We start from the raw sequence: 25,040 nt of genomic DNA, 5'->3' as shown, positions 1-25,040 counted from the left end.
GCCTGGTGTACACTGCCAAGCCATGATGTTCCAAGGTTTCAGACAGGGCACATTCCCAGTCCTAGCTGGAGATGCTGGGGATTGAATCTCGGACCTTCTGCAAGCAAAGCAGGTGCTCTACCACTGAGCTGTGGCCCCTCCCAAAATAGATCCATTGGACGGATCCACCTATCATCCAGTACTAGATCCACCGAGGTGGATCCACCTACTTCAGTACTGCCTTCACTGACTGTCAGCAGCTGTTCAGGATTTTGGACAAGGTTCTCCTATAGCTCTACCTAGAGACGATGGGGATCGAACCAGGAAGCAGATGTTCCACTGCTGAGCCACAGCCCTTCCCATAGCCTCCTCTATTTAGAATGGTGGATCGCCAGCCCCTGCCTGTGCCCTCTTTTATTTCTTTGTTCTCCACTCAGACCTACACACCCCGTTCTGCTAGCAGAAATCGAAAGCTTATCTGTCCGAGGATTTACTTTCAGGCAGATAGCTTCCCACAGTTATTACGTGTCACATGGCATTTATTTACCTCCCACCCCACAAATAAAAGCAGACACAATGGCAGCCTTTTAAAACCCAAAGAGAAACAAAAGCTCATTACAATTCCCTGCATTACGATTTCTCGTTATATCGACATTGATGGGTGTTTTAAAAAAAAGAAAGAAACAAAAAAACCCAGTTATTCCCAGAAGTGTTCTGGTTATCTAAATTTCATGGCCAGCCTGAATATGTCATTGTAACCTTGTGTCAACAATGTGTTGTGTTGCATCAGCTGTCTGGATATCCAAGTGTTTTCCTCTGTGCCCCTGGGGCTGTTTGGATGAAGGGAGTTTGCACTGAAATGCTAATAGCTTTCCAAGATCAAACAGGATTCTTGCTTATCCTCACTCATCCTGGTTATGTTTTGGGGCCCACCTGCACTATTCATTTAAAGCAGCATCATAGCACTTTCAACTGTCATGGTTCTCTCAAAAGGACCTTGGGAACTGTATGTGTTATGGGTGCTGAGCGGTTGTTAGGAGGCCCTTGTAGCTCTACAGTTCCCAGAGTTCCCTGGCAAGAGGGATTGATTGTTAAACCACTCTGGAAATGTGGCAATTCAGTTTGGAATGAGAAAATAAGAGGAGCCTGCTGGGTGAGGCCAGCGGCCCATCTAGTCTAGCATCCTGTTCTCACAGTGGCTAACCAGATGCCTGTGGGAAAACCTGCAAATCAGGATCCAAGCACAAGAGCTCTCTAACCTCCTGTGGCTTCCAGCAGTTAGTATTCAGAGTCCTTCCTGCCTCCAACCATCCTGGCTAGTAGCCGTTGATAGCCTTGTCCCCCTTGAATTTATCTGAGCCAGCTTTATAGCCATCCAAGTTGGTGGCCGTCACTGCCTCCTGCGGGTGTGAGTTCCACAGTTTAACTTCCTGCCTTAGTCCTGCTCTTTTTAGTAGCAGTTTTTCATCGTCTTCCACACGCAGTGCCCAAAATATAATAAAAACAGCTAACGAATAACATAGAAAAAACAACAGATAAAACTGTAAAAGCTCTGCTCCCAAGTCACTGTGGTGTGTTGCCTCCTGAGATCTTTCGAACTTGAGACATTCTCCCGCAGACTGCAGTGATCCCACATTCGAGATGTAGGGAGCTTTTGACAGACGAATTGGATTCCACCTTTAACTTTATTTGGACTGAGCACATGGCCCAGGAATCTTCTAGGCCTGGGTTTTTAGAGGAAGATGGCGGGCAAGCTGTAGTTTATTGAGAGTGCTGGCAATTGAAGCTCTGTTAAGGGTAAACTACAGTTCCCAGAATTCTTGGGGAGTTTTTTTTTGGGGGGGGGAGGAGGTAAATGCGCATTAAATGTGGTTCAAATGTACGGCGTGGATGTGAATTTGTTTGTTTAAACCTATATTTTGTGCTTCAGTCCTTGTGAGCTGCTCTGGTCTTTGCAGAGTAAGGCTTGCATCCAGCTGAATTCTTGAAGCAGACAGGTTGAAATAAATGAACCTAACTTAGTCGTGTCCATTAATCAAGGGGTCTACTTTGAGAATGACTGGCATTGGATACAACAATCCTGTGTGATTAGATTATTTGTGGTTTTCGACTGAATGAGGGAAGAAAATAGCTTGGGCATGTTTTGCTTTTTTGAAAACAACAACAGCAACAACATTTAAAGTGGTTTGGGAAGCCAGCTTTGTTAGCATAGTGAAAATGGATTTCTGTGTTTGCCGTGAACCATAGTTAATTTTAACCCAATTTGCTGGCTTGTCAGCCATGGGCCTTTTCCAAGAACAACCAGACCTTAACCTCCTAGTATTCAATTTTCTTCATAGCAGGATCTGTTTGGCATCTCATAAAAACGGCTTGATTAAGGGGGAAAGCTCGATAAACATTAACTTTTGCTTAGTTTAGATAATGTCCCCCCTTTACAGCTGTTAAAAAATTAGTTATTACACAGAATTAGTTCCTTATAACCCTATTTCACCATCTCATTACTGCTCCAGCCTTGCAGGAGTGAATTATTATTTTAATTATGCAGATCAGGAAACTGAGGCTTGAGAGGTGAAGTCTTGGCTCATGGCCACCCAGTAAGTTGGCAGCGGTTGGGACGGGCAGCTGGATCTTACAAAAAGCAGGCAGAAGTTCAGTTCCCTTCCCATCTTTATCTCTGTGCATCTGACTCCCAAAATAGCTAAACATTTCATCTCCATCTGTTGTTCTCAAAGCAGTTTGCAAGTTGAAAGTGTTTCTGTTGTCCCACCAGGGAGGTGGTGATGGAATAGAGATACTGTATCTTTACCAAAATGGCAGAATAAGGAAGAAATCCTTTTTTCTCTGAAAGTCCCAGACTTTTATTCTCCCTACCTGCTGCATTACAGTTGTACCTTGGATCGCGAACGCCTTGCAAGTCGAATGTTTTGGCTCCCGAACACTGCAACCCCGGAAGTGAGTTTTCCGGTTTGCGAACGATCTTTGGAACCCAAATGTCCCACGCGGCTTCCGCAGCTTCCGATTGGCTGCAGGAGCTTCCTGCAGCCAGTCAGAAGGCACATTTTGGTTTCCGAACGTTTTGGAAGTCGAACGGACTTCCGGAACGGATTCCGTTCGACCTCCAAGGTACGACTGTACTTCCCTTCCAAAGGAATCAACCACACACCCATTCCTGATCCTGCATCGTAGTGTAGTGGCAAATTCAGAAGTGCAGAGTCCCTCCAGGATAGTCACAGCCACACACCCTTCTGTGATTATACAACAGGGTAGCTTAGCTTGTTAAAGCATGGTGCCGATAACGTCCAGGTTGCTGGTTCGATCCCCGTACGGGATAGCTGCATATTCCTATACTAGATGATCCTCAGGGCCCTTTCCAGCTCTTCAATTCTATGATTCTTTGATTCTAACCTTCTAAGGCAGGCACCCCCAAACTGCGGCCCTCCAGATGTTTTGGCCTACAACTCCCATGATCCCTAGCTAACAGGACCAGTGGTCGGGGAAGATGGGAATTGTAGTCCAAAACATCTGGAGGGCCGAAGTTTGGGGATGCCTGTTCTAAGGCTATACAAGAATAATAATTAGGACATTGCAACAATCAATGCAGATTTCTATGTGTCGTCTTTCGGCTAGATCTATTTTCTGTGCATGTAGACGGGCAATTGGATTTGGAGTGCTCCAGTCTCTTTTGGAGTGACTTAAGTTGTGTTTTCCTTGAACTTCTGTTGTATACAATAGGACTTGCACATTATTCTCTTGAAAATGAAGCACCTTGTTTGTAAATGCTTAGCTTTGGAGCACAGAACTCCTCATTGATCTTCCCGCATGCCTTCTCCAGAGTGACCTCAGGAGCCAATCATTGTTGGTTGACTCACCTCCTTTCATGCTGAAAGTACACTGGAGACTGGGACCCTGCAGCTGAAATAGGCATGGATTTTGGCCTCTGTGACCCCAGCCCCCTACACCTCTGTCCTGCATCCAGCATTATTGCAACGTCTGAGTGGGAAAAGGGATTGTTTTATCTTATTATGAAAACATCCAAACAGGACCGCTTTCTGGCGTGAAAAACATGGGAGAAAGATCTGGGTTATGTAATTGAGACAATTGTGGTCAAGCAACCATGTGAAGACAATTTTTGCCAAAATTAAAGAGATTGCACTGAAAATTATACACCCATTATATAGGCTATCTGTTAGGGTTGCCATATTTCAAAAAGCAAAAATTCGGACACAAAGGTTTGGGGGAGGCAAAGTTGTTGAGCTTTTTTTTAATTTACCGGTAGTATGACAACCTCAATACCTGTGCAATCGGCTCACTTGACCTCCACAATTAGCCCTAGGTAAAGGAAGTTATGCGGCAGCACTTACCGCCGCTTCTGGTGGGAATAAAGCCCAATATGAAGGCTTCTGTCCGGGTTCCCCCAGCCACTCTGGGCGGCTTCCAACAAAATATTAAAATACAGAAATCCATCAGACATTAAAAGCTTCCCTAAACAGGGCTGCCTTGGACATAAGGAACTGGTTAACATTACAAGTGATAATATTGAATTTACTCCAGAATTATTTTTGATTTCTTTGTTTACGGGACATAAGGATATCAAGTCTAAGGACTGGATTTCACATTTGTTAACTGCGGCTAGACAAACCGTCCCTCAACAGCGGAAATTTTTGGATTCCCTAAACTTACTTGCATGGTATAGAAGGATTTGGAGTTCAGCAAAGGCAGAGCAAATTACACATAAAACCACAATAATTTTATGCCACCTGGCAGAAGTTTATTACATATGCACCAGGTAAACACACAACCTCCTCAAAGATTAACAAGTTCCAGGGATCATGTCACATACACGAAAGTTGCCAAACATCCATGACTGGCATTATTGTGTGTTTGCCTGGTGCATATGTAATAAACACTTGTAACACTGGTTAACATTACAAGTGATAATCTCTTTTTCAGCTCTCATATTCCTTGCAAGTACTTCCAGAACCAGGATGGACAGCAACGGTGATAACGGACATCCTTGCCTTGTTCCTTTTTGTATTTTACATTCATTCGTTACCACCTGATTTACAATTAACTTCGCCTTCTGTTCTGAATATATTGCTTATATTCCTTTTAAGAATTTGTCTCCGCATTTAATTTCTTCAAGCAATTTTTTCATGAAATCCCAGGACACATTGTCAAAAGCTTTTTCAGCATCTATGAACATCCATTGCTGCCTCTTTTTCTTTCTTTCTTTCTTTTTACCTCCAGGTATTCTATCACGTTTAAATTATTTCTTATATTCTCCTTCATTTGTCTACCTGGTAGAAACCCTGCTTGATCTTGATGTATATATTCACCTAAGATTTTTTTCATTCTATTTGCTAAGATATTTGCAAATAATATATAATCATTATTTAGTAATGAGATGGGCCTATAATCTTTTATTTGCATTAAATCCAAATCTTGTTTTGGAATCACTGTTATATAAGCTTCTTTCCATGTTCCTGGAATTTCACCTGTCTTTTAAACCTCATTCATCACATCTTTCAGTGGATTTACTACGGTAATTGTTCACTTAGCTTTTTGTAATATTTTGCCATTAATCCATCTAGTCCTGGAGACTTACCACTTTTTGTCCTATTTATTGCCTCTGAAATTTCTTGAACTGTTATTTGGGTATTTAGCATCCCTAATTGTTCCTTTTTTATTTTTGGCAGATTACTATTTTTTATATATTCCTCTATTTTAATTTTTCCCCCCATTTCCTTTCTTATACAAATCTGAGAAATATTTCAGAAATGCATCCCTTATTTCCTTCATCTTATCTGTAATTTTCCCATTTACATTAATTTTGTTTATGGAATCCCCCCCCTTTTTTCCAATTGCCATGCTAGCAGTTTTCCTGACTTATTGGCATGCTCAAAATATTTCTGCTTCATTCTTTTTATTTTCCAACTTATTTCTTCATTCACTATCATAGAATATTGGGTTTCTAATATTCTGATCACCTGCTTTACTAACACTTTATTAGCTTTTTTTGACAGTTCCTTCTCCTTTTCCGCAATTTAATCTAAAATTTCTTTTTTCCTTTTTCCTTTCAATTTCCTTTTAATCGAATTTTGTTGTATGAACAGTCCCCTCATCACTACCTTACTTGCATCCCAGACCGTTTGTAATTTAGTCTGACCTTGGAGGTTTATTTCAAAAGAATCCCCCAAGGTCTTCTTTGCTTTTTCCATAAAATTTTGATCTTCCAATAAATCTTCATTCAAACTCCATCTAAATGTAGTTTGACTTTCTTTTTGAATTTCCATTCTGGATGACAAATAATTAAATGCTTGCTTTGTTCTGCTACCTGAAACACTGGTATTTTCAGATGAGATCTGTGCTGTTTTACATGCCAATATGCCTTCCTGATCCAATACAGTGGTGCCTCGCTAGACAAATGCCCTGTAAGACTAATTTTTCGCTTAACGAATAGGTTTTGCGATCGGAGGTTGCCTCGCAAGACGACAAGGTTTTCTATGGCCGCCGAAGCGAAGCGTGGCCATAAAATCCTCCGATCACAAAACCTAGCGAAAGGGGCATTTGTCTAGCGAAAGGGGAACCAGCTGTAGCAAGGTGAGAAGGCAAAGGAAGATCAGCGCCTCTCAGCTGATCTTCCTTTGCCTTCTTTCCGCGCTGCAGCTGGTTCCCCTTTGTGTTCTGCTGGTCTCTGCCGGTTGCCGCGGGCAGTGAGGGGCAACCGGCAGAGACCAGTGGAACACTAGCGCAGGAAGAAGGCAAAGGTCTTCCCACCGCCGCCTGGCCGATCCAGGCGGGAGGTGGCGGCGAGGAGAAGAGCTTCTCCCCGCCACCGCCTCTCGCCGCACACAGCCGGCATGGGGCGCAGCTTCGGAGACCTCCGAAGCTGTGCCCCATGCCGGGGAAGGCAGGCGGGAGCTGGTGGCGAGAAGAAGAGCTTCTCCCCCCGCCGCCTCTCGCTGCGCACAGCTGGCATGGGGCGCAGCGAGTTCCAGTTTCCCATAGGAATGCATTGATCAATGCATTCCTATGGGAAACTGAGACTCGCTAGACGAAAAATTCGTTACACGAATTGACCCGTGGAACGAATTAAATTCGTCTAGCGAGGCACCACTGTAAGTGTAAGTCCCACACAGTGTAAAAACTGAGATACGAAAGCTAGGAGCTAAATGACACCTTGAACCTAGGTTATGGGTGCAACAACGGAATGTCTAGGCATGCTTTTTTATAACAAGAAAACAAAGCCGAAAATGAATGAACTGCAGCTAAGATATTGTGTTCATTTTTCACATGGTCTAGTCCTTCCCCTGCCCACCCACCCCTAATATTCTTAAGAGGGTCTCGGTCAGGTTTATCTCCATCTGATTGTGTCCTAGGTTGTGCCCCCATCTGATTATGTCTAGCGGGGTAGCTGGGTTAGTCCATTCTAGCAAAAACAACAAAGAGTCTTATGACAACTCAAAAGACAAAGAAATCTATTCTTTATTATGTATTTAGAACTCAGTGACCCAGTGCAGAGTCGCACATAGTGTTCTTGATCTGCAGATTGGGATCGAAAGACTGGGAACAGGTTGCTCACCTGTATTTTTCATCCTTTCCGTCTCTCATGTGAATGGAATCTTTATGCATAAAGATGTTGTTTATGCATAACTGTTTAGCATTGCACTTGTGTTGGGCCGAGCAAACTGTGGTTAAGGCTAAGGCTTCGGGAACTGTGATTTGAAAGCAGATTTTGATATTTATTTGTAATCTTTTGTACCTCCCCTCTTAAGGTTTAAGATCTCCAGGGCGGCTTACCCATAACATGATGCAACTAAGAGTAATTTAAATCAATTCAAGCTATTCAAAAGAAGTTTAGTAGTGACTCAGCGGGGGCGGGCGGGGGGAGCTCATTTTAGCATGGATGAAAAGCATCGTCTTCCATGTCTGCAAAGCATGAGCAGTCATAACATATGTTTGTATGTTACTTTCTTTGCAGACTTCCCCCTAACATATGCATTTGTTTACACATTGGTTGGTAGAAGAACAAAATTCATGGGAATGCGAATTTTGAGGCTAGTGAAAGTGTTTCGGCTTGTGTATTGGATTGAGAAGTGTGAATTTGCAAAACAACCACAACATCCCCACACACTTTAATTTCTCTGCCATCCTAAGTGACCCCAACCTTGAACTAGATGCTAGGTGCACCACAGAGAAAGAGAAAGGAAATGGAGACTGGGGAAAACCTAGGCCCTGGCTATCAGCAACAACAACAACAACAACAACAACAACAACAACAACAACAACAACAACAACAACAATTTATTATTTATACCCTGCCCATCTGGCTGGGTTTCCCCAGCCACTCTGGGCGGCTTCCAACAGAAATATTAGAATATACTAATTTCTTAAAGATTAAAATCTTCCCTAAACAGGGCTGCCTTCAGATGTCCTCTAAAAGTCTGGTAGTTATTTTTCTTTTTGACATCTGGTGGGAGGGCGTTCCACAGGGTGGGTGCCACTACCGAGAAGGCCCTCTGCCTGGTTCCCTGTAACTTGGCTTCTTGCAGTGAGGGAACCGCCAGAAGGCCCTCGGCACTGGACCTCAGTGTCCGGGCAGAGCGATGGGGGTGGAGACGCTTCTTCAGGTATACTGGACCGAGGCCATTTAGGGCTTTAAAGGTCAGCACCAACACTTTGAATTGTGCTCGGAAAGGTACTGGATCTTTAGGGGAGGTCCTTCCCTCAGTCCTGCTACCCTTTCAGGCACTCTTGGTGGGGATGTGGGAGAGGGCCTTCTCGGTGGTTGCACCCTGACTTTGGAAGTCCCTCCCTAGAGAAGCCAGACTGGCTCCCTCCTTGTTGTGCTTCTGCCAGCAGGTGAAGGCTGCTGTATTCCTTTTTAAAGGAAAGGGCTTCAGTAGTGATGTTTTTTTTGTTCTTTTAGTGTTCAATTGGAATGATCTTTCATAGGTTTTTAGCTTTTTGTGTTTTATCGGTGACATTTTAATTAGTGTACGCTACCTGGAGTCCCAGTCTGGGGAAAAGAATTAATCATAATACAAATCAGGGCAAGAAAATGCTGTTATTGCAGTTGTACAGATTTAGGATTTGTTACGGTGTGCACAGATGGGGAGTTGCTGGCCCCTCAGAAGTTGTAGGGTTATAATTCCTACCGTTCCCGAGAATTGGCCATGGTGGCTGGGACTGATAGGAGTCCCCTCCCCTCCATGGGGATTAGGAAGTTGTGCCAGCATGAAAAGGCATTAAAGGGGGTTCTAGGCAACTCTGAAAGACCCTCTCCACCTGTGGGCAAAGGCTGCAATCTTAGAGCAATCTTACCGTAAAGGTAAAGGTAAAGGGGCCCCTGACCATCAGGTCCAGTCGTGCTTTATAGGCCGAGGGAGCCAGCGTTTGTCCGCAGACAGCTTCCGGGTCATGTGGCCAGCATGACAAAGCTGCTTCTGGCGAACCAGAGCAGCGCACGGAAACGCCGTTTACCTTCCCGCCGGAGCGGCCCCTATTTATCTATTTGCACTTTGATGTGCTTTCGAACTGCTAGGTGGGCAGGAGCTGGGACCGAGCAATGGGAGCTCACCCCGTTGCAGGGATTTGAACCGCCGACCTTCTGATCAGCAAGCCCTAGACTCTGTGGTTTAACCCACAGCGCCACCTGGGTCCCCCTGCCACCTGTAGTTAGCCTTAAGTGTACATTGCTACAGACATAACATGATTTGCTAATGCAAACCACTTGACGAGGGGCTGAAGGATTTGTTCTCAGTAGGAGAATGAAGAAGAGCCAGCCAATTTTAGGTCCCACAGTCCGTCCTGCAATACTTGTACCATACTGATGAGGGTGAAGCGACCGGCACATCTCCGCTCTGGGTTCTGTCTCTTGGCAGAGGTTGGCAGAACAATGAGAATTGCCCTTTTTGTGTCTGTTGACGTATGGTTATCCTCCCCGCCCCCCAATCTCCTCCTAATGCGCTCGAAGGCCTCGCTGGAGAGAGGAGAGGGGGTGTAGCGAAGCTCTTGCCTTGAAATAGTTGCTTTCACGCTGGAACCTCGCAGGTGAAGTTTCAGTAAGGTTGGTTTATGGAACGGCATTCAGGCGATGCTTCTGTTCTGCCTCCCCGCCCCCTTCTTAGAACAAAAAGAGGGAAGCTGCAGCTCAGCCGTTCAGATCCAGGGTGGATTTGTTATGCAACGGCGTATCCTCTCTCTCTCTCTCTCTCTCTCTCTCTCTCTCTCTCTCTCTCTCTCTCTCTCTCTCTCTCTCTCCCCCCCCCCCCCCGCATTTAGACTTTGGGCAGCATGTGGATTAATTCTGTTCTGCTAGCCTGGTGGAACTGGCTACGGACGGTAATTCCAAAACAAGCTGCTGGCTTGTGGAGATGACAAGGGCTGGCAGTCCTGCGATGTTAGAAGCCTGGAAAACTGCCTTAAAGCAAGGCTACATTCACACAGCAGTTTATTCCATTCCGTTTCCCTAACTGCTATATTTGAGCTTTCTCACAACGTTAAAATCCACATGCAGAAAACTAACTGTACATAGCACACATTCATTGCTCATTTCTGTGTTACTTGGTTCCAGGAAGAAGAAAAACAAACATTTTGCAGCCCCCTTAACCCAGAAAATGGCAGTTATTAAAGTGATGAAATTTGGTGGGGTATTCTGCCATATAGATGTCCCCTGCTGTTTTTCATGGGGGAACAGAAGCAGGCATGTGCAGAAAGAGGGAGGGGGGGGGGACCAAGTTGTCCAGTGGCTTCCATTGTTGTATCATACCATGTCCACTGATGTGAATGAAATTCATTGTGAAACGCTTGTTTATTGGACAAAAGGCCACAGTTCCATAATGCAACAGGTACCGCAGTGTGAAAGGAACGCTAGGAAATGGGACAGAAGCACTAGCGTTAAAATCAGGAAAAGTGACACAATTATCCCTATGTCTGAATGCACCCCAAGGCAGACCATTGGGTCCATCTAGGGCAGTATTCCAGGGTTTCCCAAACTTGGGCCTACACCAGTTTTTGGACTACAGTTCCCATCACCCCTGACCCCACTGGTCCTGCTAGAATGATGGGAGTTGTAGTCCAAAAGCAGCTGGAGAGCCAAGTTTGGGAAACCCTGGTCTACACTGACAGGTAGCGGCTGTCCAGGATTTCTTGCAGAAGTCTTTTTTCAGACTTACCTAGAGACGCGAGGGATTGAACCAGGGACCGTTTGCATGTGAGGAGTGTGCTTTGCTGTTGAACCGCAGTCTTTCCTTTCAGTAATGCTACCGCCTTAATCTAGATGGCATTTATTTATTTCAGATACACACACATATATACATATATATGTATATATCTATATATCTACACACACACACACACACACACACACACACACCACTTAATTATTTGCAATTCTAAGCAGTGTACATAGAAACAATACACAAAGATGGAACCATAAAACAGTGTCACAACATGGGTGAAAGGATTGCACCGCTTGCAGCTGCTTCCCCAGGTAGCAAAACTCCCTGCCAGTAAGAAATAAACCAACCCTAGGCCATTTTTTGATGTGCAAACATTCACAGATCCTTCCCCGTTGCCCTGTGAAGCAGTACAGTTCATTCTGGAGCCTCGTGCTCGCTCTGTCCACCTCATTTCGTTCTGCCAGCCTGATTCATTACAGGGAAAATAGCTATTTACAAGTCAGCCTTTCAGAGTTTTTATGACTCAAATAAACCTGGCCTCCTCAACATGATGGGGATTAAGACATAAATTTGGGCATTGTGGTCTTTGGGGGGGGGGAGAAGCCAGGAAGCCCAGATTTTATTGACTCATCACAAAAAAAGGGGAAAAAAAGAAATCCAGTGAAGGCGTTTATTGGGTTTGAGATTATGAAGGTGGTTCTCGAGTTCAAAAAGACCGGTGTCTTGTGGCTTCTGCTGTTTGTAGTTCTCTCCTGCTTCCAGTTTCCTTACTCAGTCCTACTGCATGATTCGGCGGCGCCAGATTCACATTGTGGTTTTGCGAAAGGCACACGCAACAGTTCCCTCCTCGAAACCTGAAGGAGACCTGAAACCTCCTTGTGTCCACGTCTTCAAATCTGTTCCCACCCTTTCGGCTGAAGCTGCTTCTTTGCGAAAACACGTTTGCCTCATTGCACCACATGCACTGGGGGTGGGCTAGTGGGGAACCTCAGGCCTAAGGACCAAGCATGGCTCCCAGGCCAGTGGCGTAGGAAGCCGCTTGGGCACCCGGAGCGGCAAACATGACACGCACCCGGGGGCGGGGCATCGCTACATGGTGTGCATGCGCAGCGTTGCTACATACGACGTATGCGCATGCACACTATGCATGCAAGCTATGTAGCGGGGTGCCGGCACCGCCGCTCGCGTTGCCTCCCAAAAGACGGAGCTGGGAGTGGGCCACCCCCCTCCTTGCTACGCTCCTCCCCCAGGCTTCTCTGTCCAACACCCAGGACTCTTCTCAGGCCGTACTCCTCAGTAGGCTGCAGTCTTCACTGACTCTGTCTGCACCTTCCTCGAGTGCTTTGGCTTGGCTGGAATGAGTCCCCAAACCTGGGAGACCAGGGTTCAAATCCCCACTGGGCCACGAAGCTCATGGGGTGACCTTGGGCCAGTCCCAGCCTCTCACCGTCACCTGCCTCTCAGGGTTGTTGTGAGGCTAAAAAGGGAGAGGAGGGGAACCATGGAGGACAGGCAGGATAAAAATGTAACAACAAATACAGTAAATGAAAACAAGTGTGGCCCTCCGGTGGGAAAAGGTTCTCCACCCTTGACAGAACATCATGTTCTGTCGTGTTTTGGGTTTAGATGCTGAAATTTGCATTGTAGAATCATAGGATGGTAGAGTTAGAAGGGAGCACGGGGATCATCTAGTCCAACCCCCCTGTAATGCAGGAATCTTTTGCCCAATGTGGGGCTCGAACCCACAACCTTGAGATTAAGAGTCTCGTTCTCTGCCGACTGAGCAGTCCCTCTGGTGCTTCTTGGCTCTGCTGCGAACTCGCAAAGCCACACATAACTCTCTCAACATCGACTGGAAATGCGAATAAAACGGGCCTGCCTTACACAATTGTGGTGAAGGGTTGCTGAAAGAGTTTATGTGAAATGCTCTCAATTCTGAAGCATTGCAGAAGGGCTGAGTATTATACATCGGTTTGCTGGGATCTCTGTACAAAGAGGAATCGCTGGGATGCAGGCATGGCGGCAAAGTAGCCTGTTGTCTGCTCCAAGCACTTGGGATTAGTGTCAAACCTATCTGCCTGGGTATGTCCCCTGCTCCCCAATTGGAATAAAACTGGGACGAGAAGCGCTGGGGTTCATATCTCTCGTATGAAAGAAACTGGTTTTGTATTGGGGCTTCCTACAGGTAGCAGAGATGAGAGAGGCTGAGCAGAACAAATCTTTCTGTTGCATGCTACGCTCAGTGCAGGGTTAATGTTACCAGCAGCAAAACACCTGCTTCCAGCTCCTGTTTACTTCTTAAGGGCGGCTCCATTAAGGAAAGCTGTTCCTGGGGCAACTGAGTCCAACCACATTGTCTGAGTCACGAACAGGTGATTAATTAACAGCTGAATGAATGCTTGAAAACACCTCCGGCAGGCTGAATCTTCTGGGAGCTAAGTATAAATATCAGGGTGGGCGTTGAGGCATCATTGTGTGGCAAGCTTCTGAGAGCTGTCTATCACACTGTCAGAATATACGTGACATGCACGCACGCACACGGGGCTGCCACCTCAGCCTGCGCTGCTCGCCAACCCCACTGATTGTGATGTGGCACTGCAGAACCTCCAACGGCGGACTGCGTGATGACAGCCTTACATTTATATGTATATGGGAAGATATATATGACTTGCAGCATTGATGAGAGGTGTATGGATACAAGGAGAAGGAAGCAATGGATGACCCTGGATGGACTATATGACATGGCTTGTAATAAGCTGCCTTGATCGGGGTTACAAATATTTAGGTTTTAGTCATGGTGTGTGTGTGTGTGGGGGGGGGGGAGAAGCCGGTACATTTGAAAGATTGGTTTAGCATGAGTGAAAGCAAACTAAGCCTTTTGAGGAGCGCTTGAAGGAGCTGGGTGTGTTTAGCCTGGAAAAGAGGGGACAGAGAGGAGATATGATAGCCATCTTCAAATATCTTAAGGCCTGTCACATGGAACAGGGAACATGCTTGTTTTCTCCTGCTTTGGAGGGTAGGACTCGAACCAATGGCTTCAAGTTACAAGAAAGGAGATTCCGACCAAACATTTAAAAAAAACCTTTCTGACTGTAAGAGCTGTTTGACAGTGGAACAGACTGCCACGAGTGGTGGTGGAGTCTCCTTCCTTGGAGGTTTTTAAGCAGAGGTTGGATGGCCATCAGTCATGGATGCTTTATTTGAGTTTTCTGCATTGCAGGGGGTTGGACTAGATGACCCTTGGGTCCCTTCCAACTCTTAAGATTCTATGATTCTAAGATTTAGATCTCCTGCCTTTCCTTTCATAGGAGCCCAGGGTGGCAAACAAATGCTAAAACCATAAAAAACGTCTTTAAAAAAATCTAATACAGATGCAGACTGTCATGCAAGCATCTTGCAAGCATGACATCAGTGGCTAAGCATGATGGCTTAGCCACTGATTTGCATCCTTCCGGCCTGTGTTTTAAAACACCCACAAGGTAACAAGCAATAACTTAACATTTGATATGGGATATAAAACCATGACAGCAGAAAGAAAACCCACGTCATCAAAATGGCAACCAGCTATTCCCCCAAAGAGCAGTTGCTATGAATCAATTGTTGGATGTCTTGTGAAACGTGTTGGTTTTGGCCAGCTGTGTAAAAGGCAACATTGCATCCTCCCTTTAGGGCAGGCACAGAGCGTTAGGGTCAGAACTGAAAAAAGTCCTTTCTGGTCTTTCCAGTACCTGGAGCCCAGACTGGTTTTGGCAGAGATGGGGAAGCTGTGGAACTCCCTGCCTCTTGACACCAGGCAGGTGCTTTCACGCTATTCTTTTCGGCCCCTGCTAAAAAGATCATTGTTTCGGCGAGCCTATCCAGACATGTGAAATGTGTTTTAATCTGGTCTTTAACTTATTGTTGATTTAAATTATTTTTTGAATGTTTTAAGTAGCTGTGTTTTTTTAAAAAATAATTTATATTAAATTTTCTAAATTACATTTCAAAATATTCATTTAAACAACCTTAAATCAATGACTTCCCTTCTCCTTCTGTGGTTCATTTTGCACACCATACATCCCTGCATATTTTACATGAACTAAACAATTCAGTAATCCATTGTTTCATCCATCAGAACTTATTTACACCGTTGAATTTATCTTAATGCACCAGCGTTTTTTAATAAACACAAATTTCACCTATATATTCAGTAAACATTTTCCAGTCTTCTTTAAACTTGCATTCTTCTTGTTCTCTTATTCTATAAGTTAAGTCTGCAAGCTGTGCGTATTTCATCAGTTTAAGTTGCCTTAAATAACTGTTTTTAAAAGTTTTTTTTAAAACTAATATCTTTGTTCTTTTATTCTTTTTGTAAACAGCTTTGAGGTTTTATTACAATCAAACAGTATCTGCACTTTCCGGAAACAGCTGAATTATATTTTCCCCCCAGCTGGATAAATGCGTCTGTACCAAGACGGTCTACTTGCCAGAGTTTTAAGTCTTGTTTTAAATCAATTCGTTGTTTTTCAATTTTCACTGTGTTTTTAAGTACCGGTATCTTATGTGTGAATCACATTGAAACAGAAGTTTAGAAGGTGATTGATAAATTAATTGCAATTATATAATAGTGAAATAAAATTAATAATACTGAGCCAGGCCATTGGTCCAACTAAGTCAGTGTTGTCTGCACTGACTGGCAGCAGCTCTCCAGGGTTTCAGGCAGGGGTCTCTCTCAGTCTTGCCTGGAGATGCTGTGGCTTGAACCAAAGGCATTCTATGTGTGAAGCAGATGCCCCACTCCTGAGCTAGGGCCCTTCTCTTAAGACGCAGGTACCCATATGGCTGCCTTATACTGTCAGACCATTGGCCAGTCTAGATCAATATTGTCTACACGGACTGGCAGTAGCCCAATAGTCAGGGATGATTGGTGCTATCATTGAGCAACATTTGAAGGGCCAGAGGTGAGCTTTCCCCATAGCTGCCAAGTTTTCCCTTTTCTCGCGAGGAAGCCTATTCAGCATAATGGAAAATCCCTGAAAAAAATGGATAACTTGGCAGCTATGGCTTTCCCTGATCTAAGGCTTTAACTGTCAACACCAGCAGTTGCTATATTTAAGAAACGTGGAATTATATTTTGAAATAATTGCGGGCCACAGAACGGAAAAACACAGAGAACAAAGAATAAAACCACTAATTAAGGGATGAGGGCATGTCACTGATTATGGTCCTTAGTATATAATGCATAGCTGCCAAGTTTTCCCTTTTCTCGCGAGGAAGCCTATTCAGCATAATGGAATTTCCCTTAAAAAAAGGGAGAACTTGGCAGCTATGATATAATGGGAGGAGCAATTAGAATATACCGGTAGCAGCTCTAAAGAAAAGTGAATGGAGTTCTGCAAAGTTTGAATGTCCCTGAATCACAATCAGAGAAAGATATAGGCATCTGAATTCGATTGGGATGTGGTCAGAAACTTCCACTCTCCTACACGGGCGATAAATGGAACCGCGGGGCTGAAATACCTTCGATATTGCTTGCTTGTTGCACTTTGCCAATCGGCTTTGCACAGAGTGCTAGGTAGGCTCTCAAATTTGATCAATCCACTGTTGAGAAGGTGGCTTGGGAGACTTCCAGCTATGTTGTGCAGCATGCAGTTACTTAAGAAAGGTCTTGAGGCAGGAATCCAGGAGTCCTTTCGTTCCAAACCTATGGCGATGTGTGGCTGCATCATGTCTTTTGAACTGGGACCTGGTGTAGTTATTTCACATTTGGTGAAATAAGCTTTCAGCTGATGACTCCTGGTCCATCTGGTTTAATATTGTCCACACTGACTGGCAGCAGACCTTGAGGGTTCCAGGCAGGAGCTCGACATCCCTACCTAGGGATGCCAGGGATTGGATTAATTTATGTCATCAATTTGTGAATCACCTTCCACGTTGACCTCAAGGCAATTTGCATAAAAGCAACTAAGAATATCTTTTTTGAAAGTGCAGAAAATGACAACAGGCAGAGATCTATTCACCCAGTTGGGAAAAAACCTTGTAGAGTCTAAAACGGCTGTATGACACAATAAGGGGAGCTGCTCGGCAGACCCTGCTCAGATTTATGGTGGAGCAGGCTTCTGATATTTTTTAGGACCTTGAAGGAGAAACTCCATTGCAGAAAGCTGTGGCCTGCTAGGCATATATATAAGGGATGAGGCAATCTCTCAAGTGAGCTGGTCCTGAGCTGTATAGGACTTAATATAGGAAGCTGCTTTATTACTGAGTTGAGCCATTGGTCTTTTGAGCTTGGTATTGTCTACACTGACCGGCAGCTGGGTTTCTGCGGTTTGGGACAGGGGATGTTGTCTGGAGATGAATAGGATTGAAGCTGGGCCACTGAGCTGTGGCCTTTCCCTCATAAACTGGTACTAAAACCTTGAGCAGATTGGCAGCCAGCAGAGATCCCACAAATACTATATGCTGGTGGAAGTTTCCCCCCAAAAGCAGTCTAACTGCTGCATTCTACACTGGCTGCAGCCTCCAGACCCACCCCATAGATCTAAGTATACTGAATTTTCCTGTTATGCTGTTTACAATCCCCCAATGATATGGGAAGTATGGTATACAGCTGTATGATACCGCTCTAAGCAGCCATGGCTCCTCCCCCCAATGAATCATGGGAAGTACAGTGGTACCTCGACTTACGAAGGTGATCCGTTCTGCGGCGCTCTTCAGAAGTCGAAACCTTCGTATGTCGAAGCGTCCAATTTGCGCATGCGTGAAGTGCGATTTTGCGCTTTGCGCATGCACAGACGGAGTGTGCCGCTTTGCAGGCGCAGAACGCGCGCGCGGTGAAAATACTTCCGGGTTAGCGGACTTTGGAAGTCGAAACCTTCGGAAGTCGAGACATTCGTAGGTCGAGGTACCACTGTATAATTTCTTCAAAGTGCTAAGAGGGGTTAAGAGACACAGAGCTACAGTTCACAGAGTGGTTTAGCAAAATCAGTCTCTCTTCCCAGCTGTAGCCCACGTGGTACCTTCCAGATGTTGGATTCCAACTCTCTAAGAATAATAGGAAGTGCCCTGCTGGATCAGGCCAACAGCCCATCTGGTCCAGTGTTCTGTTCTCACAATGGCCAAACAGATGCCTATGGGAAGTACAGGTTCAGGACCTGAGTTGGACTCCCATCTTCTCCGACCATTGGCCAAGCTGGCTGGGGCTGCAGTCCAATGTCACGGAGTTCCCAGTCACCATGTTGCCTATCTGTGTTCTAAGATAATTACGTTCCTTGGTTGAAGTTGGTATTGAGGCTCAGCTACCGTATTGACCCGAATACAAGCCACAAGGGGGGGGGGAATAAGACAATACCCGAGGAGGAGCGGAGGCCGAGGGGAGCCAAGGTGGCAGCGTCTTCATTTCAGCAGCAGCAGCAGCGGGCAGCAGCACTTCCAGAGGGCCAGCACCACCGTGGGATGGGCGGAGAGAGGCGGCGGCTGGCAGGACTCAAGCGCCCCTCGGGCTAGTGCCAGTCCCAGCACACCGGCTGGATCCCCTGTTCCTCCTCCAAGCAGACCTTCTCTCTCTCTCTCTCTCTCTCTCTCTCTCTCTCTCTCTCTCTCTCTCTCTCTCTCTCTCTCTCTCCTCTTCCTTCCTCCTCGCCGCCTTCTGGCTCCCAGGGAGCCTGCCCAGCCAAAACCAGGCAACATCCAGGGACAAGCCCGCTACTCCAAGCCAATTTTTGTAAGGTCGTGAATATAAGATGTACTTATTAATTTTTCACAGTCAGAATTGGGGGGGGGGGGGAGAGGGAGTGTGGCTTGTATTCAGGCCAATACGGTACTTCTTCCTTCCTTCACTGAAAGAGGTTAGGATCCACACTTTCTGGCAAACAGACCTGCAAGCATCATTGGTATAAGACCTATGGGGGAGATTTTAATCCTGTGGTAGTATTTGCACTCCAGATGGATTTATTCTATCCTATGAAATATCTATGTGCTAGAACATGGGTCGTCAAACTAAGGTCTGGGGGCTGGATCTGGCCCAATTGCCTTATGGATCCCGCCCCCAGATAGTCCGGGAATCGCCGCATGGATTGGCATGAGGATTCTGATCGTTCGGGCTGCGCCATTCCCCCCCCTTTCCCTCACACACACCGTGGCGGTGCCTCCTCCCTCCCTCCTGCTTCTCCCCGCCCTGCAGTCCGGCCCCCAACAAGGTTTGCGGGAAAAGTTTGCTGACCCCTGCGCTAGAAGAATAAGTCTTGCAGAGTTAGAATCAGCATGGCTCTGTTCGCTTTGTTTCCCTTACTGTTGACAGTGTGCCACGCTGGAAGTGGTTGAGTTGTCAAATTTGTTTCGATTTCTTTCCCCTTCTTATGGAGGGGAGGTAACTGGTTCAGGCATTAATCCATATGCACAGGTTCAAGAAGAAACAGGAAGGCAAACTTCCTACGCTTGCACATGATGTAATGAATGGTAAATAAAAAATAGCAGCTTCCGAATCTCTCCTGTGGAAAGATGTGTTTTTGTCTCACAGCTCACAGAAACCCAAAGATGAGCCCTGCTGTGTTTTTGGTTGAAGTGGGCTTCTTAGAACTTGACAGCATTTCCCAGCTGGAGGAATCCTCAAAACAAATGTATTTATATATATTTCAGAAGCCGAAGCGTCATGCTATAAGACTTGAGAATTTCTGTTTTGTTAGGCACATTGTGTGTGTGTGTGTGTGTGTATCATCTGTATATACAGGGGCGTACCCAGGATCAAAATTAGGGGGGGGCAAGGGGCGGGAGGGGAGGGGCCACAGTGGGAATTTGGGCGGGGCTACGTGGCCTGCGCCTCCCAGCTCTTTCGAGGAGGCAGCCCCAGGCTCCCGCTCCCGGTGCAAAGCTCCAGAGGCGCGTGGGGAACGCGAGCCTGTGGCTGTCTCCTCCGCGCCACCCAGGTCTTCCAAGGAGGCGGCCCCAGGCTCCCGTTCCCTGCGCAAAGCTCCAGAGGCGCGCGGGAAACGTGAGCCTGGGGCTGCCTCCTCCGCTTACGCTCCCTGCTCCCGCTTAGTGCTCCTCCGCTTACGCTCCCCGCGCGCCTCTGGAGCTTTGCGCCGGGAGCGGGAGCCTGGGGCTGCCACGCTGCTCCCCTCAGCCTTTTGCTTCTAGGAGGGGCAATTGCCCCCTCCTGCCCCCCTGCCTACGCCCATGTGTATATATCTATACAGTGGAACCTCGGTTTATGAACACCTCGGTTTATGAATTTTCGGTTTATGAACGCTGCGGACCCATCTGGAACGGATTAATTCACTTTCCATTACTTTTAATGGGAAAGTTCGCTTCAGTTTATGAACGCTTCAGTTTATGAACAGACTTCCGGAACCAATTACACCCATGTTTCAGTTTATGAACGCTTCAATTTAAGTACTTCACAGACCCATCTGGAACGGATTAATCCACTTTCCATTACTTTCAATGGAAAAGTTCGCTTCAGTTTATGAACGGTTACTCCGCGGACCGTCTGGAACGGATTAATCCACTTTCCATTACTTTCAATGGGAAAGTTCGCTTCAGTTTATGAACGCTTCAGTTTATGAACAGACTTCCGGAACCAATTGTGTTCATAAACCGAGGTACCACTGTATATAATTATTGCAAGAGTGTTCTGCAAATATTCCTTAACTAATTAACAAGGTTTTCAAATTCCTTTAATCCTTCCTTTCTGGAAATTTTGCTCCTCTGCTCATCTTTCTGGCTAATAGGCACACACGCACCATGTCTTTCTCTCTCTCTCTCTTTTCCATCTGAGTGTTAGGATTCCCTTGTGTGGCTGTGTTGACCTGGTGTAACAGCAGGGTGACCGGCTGGTTTAGGATCTGGGACAGACACAAGCAACAGACAGAACGAGTGCAACTGAGCCTATGCACACAGATCTGCCCCCCCCCCCCCACACAAGAGCTTGCCCATATTTTTTTCTTTCTCTTTCTTTAAATGGCAGACAGGCATCTTCATAAATAAATTAGAGGTGTAGAATCATTGAGTTGGAAGACACCTCAAGAGACATCTTGGCCAAGGCCTTGAAGCAGCAGAATAATGATTGGTCTTGACATTTGCTGTGTTTAAACAACCCTGCCATGGGTCAGATCAAGAGGCAGCAATGCACATGGGGGTTGGTTTTTTTTTTTTGGTGTGTATGTGTGTGTGTCTGGTGGACGTACTAAAATAGTGGGATACTGTATATAGGAAGCTGACGTGGGGAGCCAGGCTTTCTAGTTAAGAGAGTGAAACAGACCATTCGTAGATTCAGGACAAAATGAAGATATTATTTACACAATACAGAATGATAATGATGATAATAATAATAATAATAATAATAATAATAATAATAATAATAATTCTATCCCACTCCTCATCCAAAGATCACAGGGTGGTTTACAGTTTACAGTCATTAAAATTCTAGAATCTGCCCTTTTCCCCCACAGCCACTAAGTTTACTCAGGAGCCCCGGGTGAGCGACCTTGTCAAAAGGAGTTTGAAATTTCTCAGTCTACTGCATCACCCCAGTCTACATGATTACTGACACTCCCATTGCAAGACTTCCCTTTGCAGAAGGCATGCTGATTCTAACTCTGCAAGACTTATTCTTCTAGCGCAGGGGTCAGCAAACTTTTCCCGCAAACCTTGTTGGGGGCCGGACTGCAGGGCGGGGAGAAGCAGGAGGGAGGGAGGAGGCACTGCCACGGTGTGTGTGAGGGAAAGGGGGGGGGAATGGCGCAGCCCGAACGATCAGAATCCTCATGCCGATCCATGCGGCGATTCCCGGACTATCTGTGGGCGGGATCCATAAGGCAATTGGGCCAGATCCAGCCCCCAGACCTTAGTTTGATGACCCATGTTCTAGCACATAGATATTTCATAGGATAGAAATACCTCTACAAATAAAGAAATAAGATGTGCTTGGCAATTTTATCTTTAAAAACACTTCCTGTCAACTTGTGTGGGACAGTACTGGCCATAGCTGCCAAGTTCTCCCTTTTTTTAAGGGAAATTCCCTTATGCTGAATAGGCTTCCTCGCGAGAAAAGGGAAAACTTGGCAGCTATGGTACTGGCTCCTACTGTCCTGGATCTAAGAGATCCCTTTTAAACCTTTACCTTTTTTACAGTGGCCATTTCCCAAACCTTGGATACAGCAGCCCATCTTTGGAGAAGTTACGTATTTATGTGAGATTAGCAATACCTAATTTGAGGTTTTTGGTTTTTTTTAAAGAGCTCCCAGGTGGATACCATCCAGAACTGGCAATGTGTTCATTTTTTCATTTGTCACAAGGCTCGGAACTCAAAAGCTCCGCTTGAACCAGAGCCCCAGTTCTCATTACGCCTTGATTGCAAAGCTTTCTGATGAGATCAAGGCCAAGCATCAAAAGACCCTCGGCAAGGTTTGCTTGTCTTGGCGTAACCCAGAGAGGCAAGAGCATCCCCTATGGGCTTGTTCTCACAATCGTTGAGCGGCCGCCCAGCTCTTCCTTAAAAAGAGGTTTTTTGCTTTGATAACATTTATAATGTTTGGAGTGTTTAACATGCATTAAACCTTGAGCTCTGCCCCGTACCACTTCTGAAGAGCGTAGGTAGTTTCAGCTGCTGGTTTTTAATGAAAAAGGAATTAAATCGTTAAGTGGAAGCCTTCTAGCAAAAGCAGGGTTGGAAATGCACGATCCTTCAGGGGAGGTGAGATTGTTGATTGCGGCCCATCTTGAGAGTGCCTTCTCTTAGCTTCACCTTCCACATGATGTAACAAACAGGTTTGCATTTGCCTCCTGGGAGACAGTCCCTGTCTCCTGATGCCTTGATGAATAAATAGTGGGAAAGGAATGGCCAGGAGCCAGAGACCTGAGGAAGTGAAGTGATAATAGAGCAGGGAAGTGGCGCGTGATTCTGTTTTCTTTTTTTAATCCTAGGAAACGAGAAAGTTTGCGAGGAAATTGCTTGGTAATGACCCCATGCCCTCCTTTTGTGGATCAGATTATTTTTCCATGAACAGTGTAGGCTGGACGCTTTCTTGGACGAAAAAGGGTCTCATCGCTGTTGTACATGCCTTGATTTAGCCTCGACTTGGACTGGACTGCTGTAATACCCTCTGTTTGGAGCTGCCCTAGAAGAGTGTTTGGAAGCCACAACGGCTGCTTGCAAATGAGTGTCTGGTGCCATGCTGGTTTTAGTTTCCCTGACTCCCAGTTTGTTTCTGGGTTCATTTAAGAGTGCTGGTTTTAATGTTTTACAGAGAAATCATAACCCCTAAACCTGTTTGCTAGAGAGGATTATGATTTTGAATTGTGGCTTTTTGATCAATACACTGGCAGACTGTGCTGAAATTTGAAGGGTGGGAAAGAACTTATATTGCCCCAAATTTATGTCAGCCTCCAGAGATGTTCAGGGTTAACAAGGTTGCAAACAGATCCCCCACCCCACCCTTACAGAAGCAAAACAGAAATTAGGGCCAAAGTTTTGCTAGATTCCTCCGGATTTCGGGAAGTGGCTTTCATACCAGGCGAAAGATCGCGTAAAATGTGAAAATGAAGAGGTAAGGAAATGTCATGAAGATGGAATAAAATGCTGTCTGAATGCAGCTCTAGTGTGATGACACTCACATTGGACGTTCTTTTAACAAGACCCTTTCTTTCTTTCTTTCTTTCTTTCTTTCTTTCTTTCTTTCTTTCTTTCTTTCTTTCTTTCTTTCTTTCTTTCTTTCTTTCTTTCTTTCTTTCTTTCTTTCTTCTCCTTCCCCAGGTCAGCCTGAATGATTCCCATAACCAGATGGTCGTTCACTGGGCTGGAGAGAAAAGCAACGTCATCGTCGCTTTGGCCCGTGATAGCTTAGCCTTCCTAGGCCCCAAGTTAAGTGATGTAAGTAATTTTGTGTGTGTGTGTGTGTTTTTAAAAAAGGTTTAAGGTGGAAAATAACACAGATAACCAAACACCGACACAGTTAGTTGCTTAGCATGGATTAATGCTCCAGCCCTCAAATCAGTTTCCAACTAGTGCCTAATTTCTGTTTTGTGCTGTTTTTCGCACCCTGCTAAAATCTTCTTCATGTAGGCAAGCATAGCCAGTTATGTAAAGCTGACATGTATTTTTACGTGTAATTTTATTTTATAGCATATCTTTTAAACCATGGATTTACTTTATATTGTGATCCCCTCTGGGGTCACTGCTTTTAAGTTCTGACTCTTATCAGTCATTTTAATGATGAAATAATAAAATAGGCCTTGATAAGTAGGCAGCTATTGAAGCCGTTTCAGGCTTCCCCCAAAGTGTGCCCCAATCATTTTAGGGAAAATTAACTTCTCCTTGTTTTAGGCATGGCTCAGTTGTATTTAGTTTATTGTAAGCTGCCTTGTTGTACACCACTTTTTGCGTGAAGGGGTTTATAAATCTGCAAATGTCATATTTATACAGAGCCATTAATGCTGTATTTTTAGAATTTCTGTTTTGTTGGAAGCCGCCCAGAGTGGCGGGGTATAAATAATAAATTATTATTATTATTATTATTATTATTATTATTATTATTATTTAGCTTGGTGCTGTCTAGGGTTCCAGACAGGGAATAATTCCCAGCCGTACCTGGAAATGCTGGGGATTGAATCTGGAACCTGCATGCAAAACAGATACTCACTACCAGTGAGCTATGGCCCTCCAGGAACAAGCGATTGTTGTTGTACAGTAGCAGGTGCCTATTCCCTGACTTGCAAACTCACTTCCCTACTCCCTCCCTGACCCGCTCCTCTTCCATTTGTTGTTGCTAAGGGTGAGCAGCTGCAATAGTCTGTCCTGTCTCCTGAGCAAGCCTGAGGATGCTCAGTTGACACCGTTCTTAATACAAGGAGGCAGCCTCCATAGCTCTGCACCAGGAAGCCCCCCAGTGCAATGCTATAGCA

The 25,040-nt window shown here is 45.4% G+C and overlaps 1 protein-coding gene across 1 annotated transcript in view; it reads left to right on the top strand.

The window, feature by feature from the left end:
* Positions 1 to 25,040, top strand: part of SORL1 (sortilin related receptor 1) — a 113,923-nt gene that overhangs the window by 5,679 nt on the left and 83,204 nt on the right. The window contains 1 exon segment of the mRNA XM_035139112.2: positions 23,893 to 24,009. Coding sequence (XP_034995003.2) covers positions 23,893 to 24,009 — 117 coding nt within the window.

The sequence above is a fragment of the Zootoca vivipara genome, chromosome 15, assembly GCF_963506605.1.
Source record: "Zootoca vivipara chromosome 15, rZooViv1.1, whole genome shotgun sequence".
NCBI classification, from domain to species: domain Eukaryota; kingdom Metazoa; phylum Chordata; class Lepidosauria; order Squamata; family Lacertidae; genus Zootoca; species Zootoca vivipara.
The sequence above is the reverse complement of the archived record's forward strand: the minus strand, read 5'-3'. Positions and strand labels throughout refer to the sequence as shown.